Raw genomic sequence first — 3,938 nt, 5'->3', positions numbered from 1 at the left:
CCCCCCCCGACTGCGATAGCGGCGAACACGGCAAAGCGTCACCTTAATCACATTCGTGGATCTCGGAGCCTCGGCGGATCTCCGCCACTCCCACCCCTGAACGTTGAATTAATGCTAGCGTACGTAGTGGGCAGAACGGGGAGAGGGGGGAGTGGAAGAGGACCTTACAAGCGTTATTTTTACGCTAGCAGCAGAACTGCGCTTGTTGCGTTGCTATCGTAAATCCACCTTAAAACTGGCAAATAAATTATAAGCGACATCATCATCTCGCCTCTTCGCTATATTTTTGTTTGATCATTCTCTCACAATCGAAGTGCTCTTTCAGTCTCACCCGCGCGGCCCGGCCTGTTTGTGTATTGGAGATGTTGTCGCCCGTCACCCACCCCCTAGAGGCCTTTGCCCTTATTGGGTCGGTTCCGCACTCGGAACAGCTCGCCGGCGGTGTCCATGCAGAACTGGACGTCCCCCCGCGGGTCGACGCAGTGTGAGCGCGCCCGCCACACGGGACCCTCCAGGCGGAGCGTGCTGCTCATGGCGTTGAGCAGGTCCATGGACAGCGTACCGTTGGTCAGCCTGTACGTGCCCTTCAGCAAACACCAATTTTTATTAACATTGAAAAATATGTTTTCGCCGCATCGATTGACCTCTGTAAAGGGGTTGTTTTGTTGACATCTCATTGTTGATCGATAAAACCAGCTGAAAACTGGGTCAAAAAAGGGCAAAATGGCATGACTAAAGTCACAGTAGAACTCTACTGACCGAAATTTCGTCTGTTAAGCTTTGTCCTTTTCCGCGCTTGAGGGGTTGTTTTTCCCCCGAATATCACGTTGACAGGGATTCGCTTTTTTACTCGACTCGGACAACAGGCCAGGTAGAATAGGGTGTTCCGGGCTATCTTAAACGTAAGAGGGGGAAAAAACTCACTGATCAATCAGTTCCCGCTGAGCCAGTATGAGACATTATCAAGGCGGGTTGGGCCGAATCTGACCTCTAAAATATGGAGTGGAGCTCGAAACTGTTCTGACAGTTTGTCATAGTTCCAAGGCCGTAAAGACACGCGATCGGCTCGTCCAATCAGAAACTATCACGGAAACAGCAAAATCAGTGAGTTTCTTCTTTTCCTACGTTCACTACAGGACACCCTACGTGAGATATCGCGAAGCCAGTTAGGGATCATACTCAAACCACGTGATGGGTTTTTGGCGGGTTTTGACCACCCATCTCCCCCCCTGTGGTGGTCTGTGGTGTTTTCGGGGATCTCCCCCCCTCCCCCTCCATTTTCACGTGATTTTCAGCATATGTGTTAATTGACGTATTTACAACTGTGTAGAGCATTTTAACAAAAAGTGCATGTTTGCTGATATTCAAAACTTAATTTAGTGGTGACTTTTCGATTAAACACCGTCAGATTTCGGTGATTTATCACGCAATAAACGGATTTGTGTTAGAATTTTTCAAAAACATGCTTATTTGAGCGGGATATTAATAATCACCTGACTTGGCCGGAAAAAACCCTCCCCCCTGATGGTGGTGAGTGGTGTTTTCACAGACGCCCCCCTCCCCTCCCCCAAAACCCGTCACGTGGTTTGGGTACGATCCCTTACGCGAGAAGTGGTTACACTTATACCTATGCGTAGTTTTTACCTTGTTGATGGGACAACCCATCTTGGGTGTCACGCTGTCGACGATCTTCGCCCAGGGCATGGCTCGGTTCATGAACATGCCGCAGAGGTCGCCAGACTCGAACACCCTGAAGGTCGTGCAAGTGTCGGCGGACACGGTCTGGTCGCACTTCTCGATGATCGAGTAGCCCTTGACCCACCTGTCAACCGACCGGCTGACGGTCATGTTCACGTTGAAGACGACGCTGGTGCGGCCGCGCATCTCGAAGGCCACGTCCAGCGATTTGAGGGCGTTGTCGAAGTCGCCGACGCACGGCTGGATGTGCACGGGCCGCAGCTCGAGGTGCGTGCTGTCGGTGAGCCTCCTGGCCGCGGACGCGCCGAGGACGAGCACCGCCAGCAGCGGCAGCAGCCCGCTGACCCGCGGCGTCGCCATTCTGCATGGTGCCCGGCGACTCTGGCCGGGTCCGGTGGCAGCCGTGCTTGGCGGACATGGATCGTAAAGCTGGTAATGACAGTTGACAGAGCTTAGCGTGCGCACCCCGCCCCTCCCCCTCCGGTGTGTCAGCCCGTCCACACCTTTCTCGCTGGGCCAGTATTTTTTTCCGGTGCCGTCAACACGCCACTCGCAGTCATTCCTTTGTTGCGTTCACCGATGGCGTTGGCGCGGTTTGCACCGGTGGTCTGGACCGGACTGGGTCACCTCTGGTGAAAAGCACTTGTCCCATTTTTGTTATAAATTTGGAACATTGAAGTTTGTTTATAGTACATGAATTATACATTTATTTTTTTGACGTTTTTCGGGGCTATCGAAATTTATGAAGCGGTACCAACTAGCTGATTCGGGCAGTTCATGCCCTATCACTGAGTAGCGCACTTTATTCAAATGTACACAATGTCCCCCCTCCCTCTCTCTTTCGTTATCTCTCTCTCTCTCTCTCTCCCAGGCAGTACCCTCCCTATGAGGTTACGATCTAGATTTTTTAAAGAAATAGCCTCGGGCTAAGAAATAGACAGTTCCCTCGACCAGGCCACAAAGCTCCTCCAGTTTTTCGTACTGCGCAAGTAGCTTCAGCAGTCCACGCCAATCCGCCGAATGGCGCAGCCCTTCTTTCTCCTACCATCCTACCACCCAGGGCGGAGGGGAGGGGGATGAAGTGGCGGCCGGTCCGCCGCCTGCACAAACCGAGGGGGCCACCACTCTCTCTTTGGATGTAAACATGATAGCAAAGATTGCGTGATTTCACATGATTTCACGGATTTCGCATATTATTTAAGAAGATTTCACGCTAAAACCTGCCGGCAGATTATGTCTGATTTGAAGGATTACAGATGATTTCAGCTGATTTTACCGGATTTCGGCGGATGTCACACAAGATTCCGGCGGATTTTACGTGATTCCGGCGGTTTTTACATGACCTGCTTAGGATTTCAGACTAAAATTTGCTGGCAGATTACACATGATTTCATGATTGCAGGTGGATTTCAAATGATTTCGGGAGGATTTCAGGGAGGGCGTACACATGATTTCAGGAGTGGCGGCCCCCTCGGCACAAACCCGGTCTCTTTGCCCTCTGGTAGAGACAGTCTGCTTGGCACACTTTTGTCAACGATCGTAGCACTCCTCTCCTGCCGCACTCGCAACCTGTGCTCTCGGGGAGCTCTCCCCGTCATCCGGAAGAGCTCTTGGGCCGGTCCCGCACTCGAAAGAACTCGCCGGCACCGTCGACGCACAGGTGGGTGGCTCCCCGCGCGTCCAGGCAGTTAGATTGAAAACGCCACAAGGGGCCCTCTAGACGCAGCGTCCCGCGCATGGCGTTGAGCAGGTCCATGGACACCGTGCCGTTGCTCAGGGTGTACCTGCCCTTCGCCGCGCATAGGGGTCACCCGAGGTTTGAGTATCTGTGTCGTCCAATGTAACGTCCTCCAACAAAGTTTCCCATCATGCTTGATTTACCTTGTCGACGGGGCACCTTAGCTTGGGCTGCACGTCGGCGACGACCCTGGCCCAGGGCATGGAGGGGTTCATCATCATGCCGCAGGGGTCGGAGAAGTCGATGGTCCGGAAGGGGGTGCACGAGGTCGAGGACACGGCCTGGTCGCGGTCGCACTGCTCGATCGTCATCCGAATCTTGGACCACTTTTCCGTCGAGCGGTTCATGGTCGTGTTAAACGCGATGACGACGGTGGTGCGGCCGAGAAACTCGAAGCCCATGTGCACGGCGTCCAGCGCATTGCCCCGCACGTCCGGGCACGGCCGGAGGAACTTGGGCCGCAGCTCGAGGTGCGTGCCCCCGAACGCATTCTTGGCCGCGG

General features: G+C 53.7%; 1 protein-coding gene across 1 annotated transcript in view; it reads right to left on the bottom strand.

Annotated features, from left to right (window-relative positions):
• Positions 1 to 259: 259 nt before the first annotated feature.
• The window catches only part of LOC113206780 (uncharacterized), a 4,685-nt gene continuing 1,006 nt past the window's right edge, over positions 260 to 3,938 (bottom strand). Inside the window, exons 2-3 of the mRNA XM_052270485.1 lie at positions 1,645 to 2,127; positions 260 to 584 (exon numbers count right to left, since the gene is read on the bottom strand). Coding sequence (XP_052126445.1) covers positions 387 to 584; positions 1,645 to 2,127 — 681 coding nt within the window. The 3' untranslated portion in view covers positions 260 to 386. The remainder of the gene's footprint in view (positions 585 to 1,644; positions 2,128 to 3,938) is intronic.

The sequence above is a fragment of the Frankliniella occidentalis genome, unplaced genomic scaffold (genome assembly GCF_000697945.3).
Source record: "Frankliniella occidentalis isolate FOCC.00 unplaced genomic scaffold, Focc_3.1 Scaffold125, whole genome shotgun sequence".
NCBI classification, from domain to species: Eukaryota; Metazoa; Arthropoda; class Insecta; order Thysanoptera; family Thripidae; genus Frankliniella; species Frankliniella occidentalis.
The sequence above is the reverse complement of the archived record's forward strand: the minus strand, read 5'-3'. Positions and strand labels throughout refer to the sequence as shown.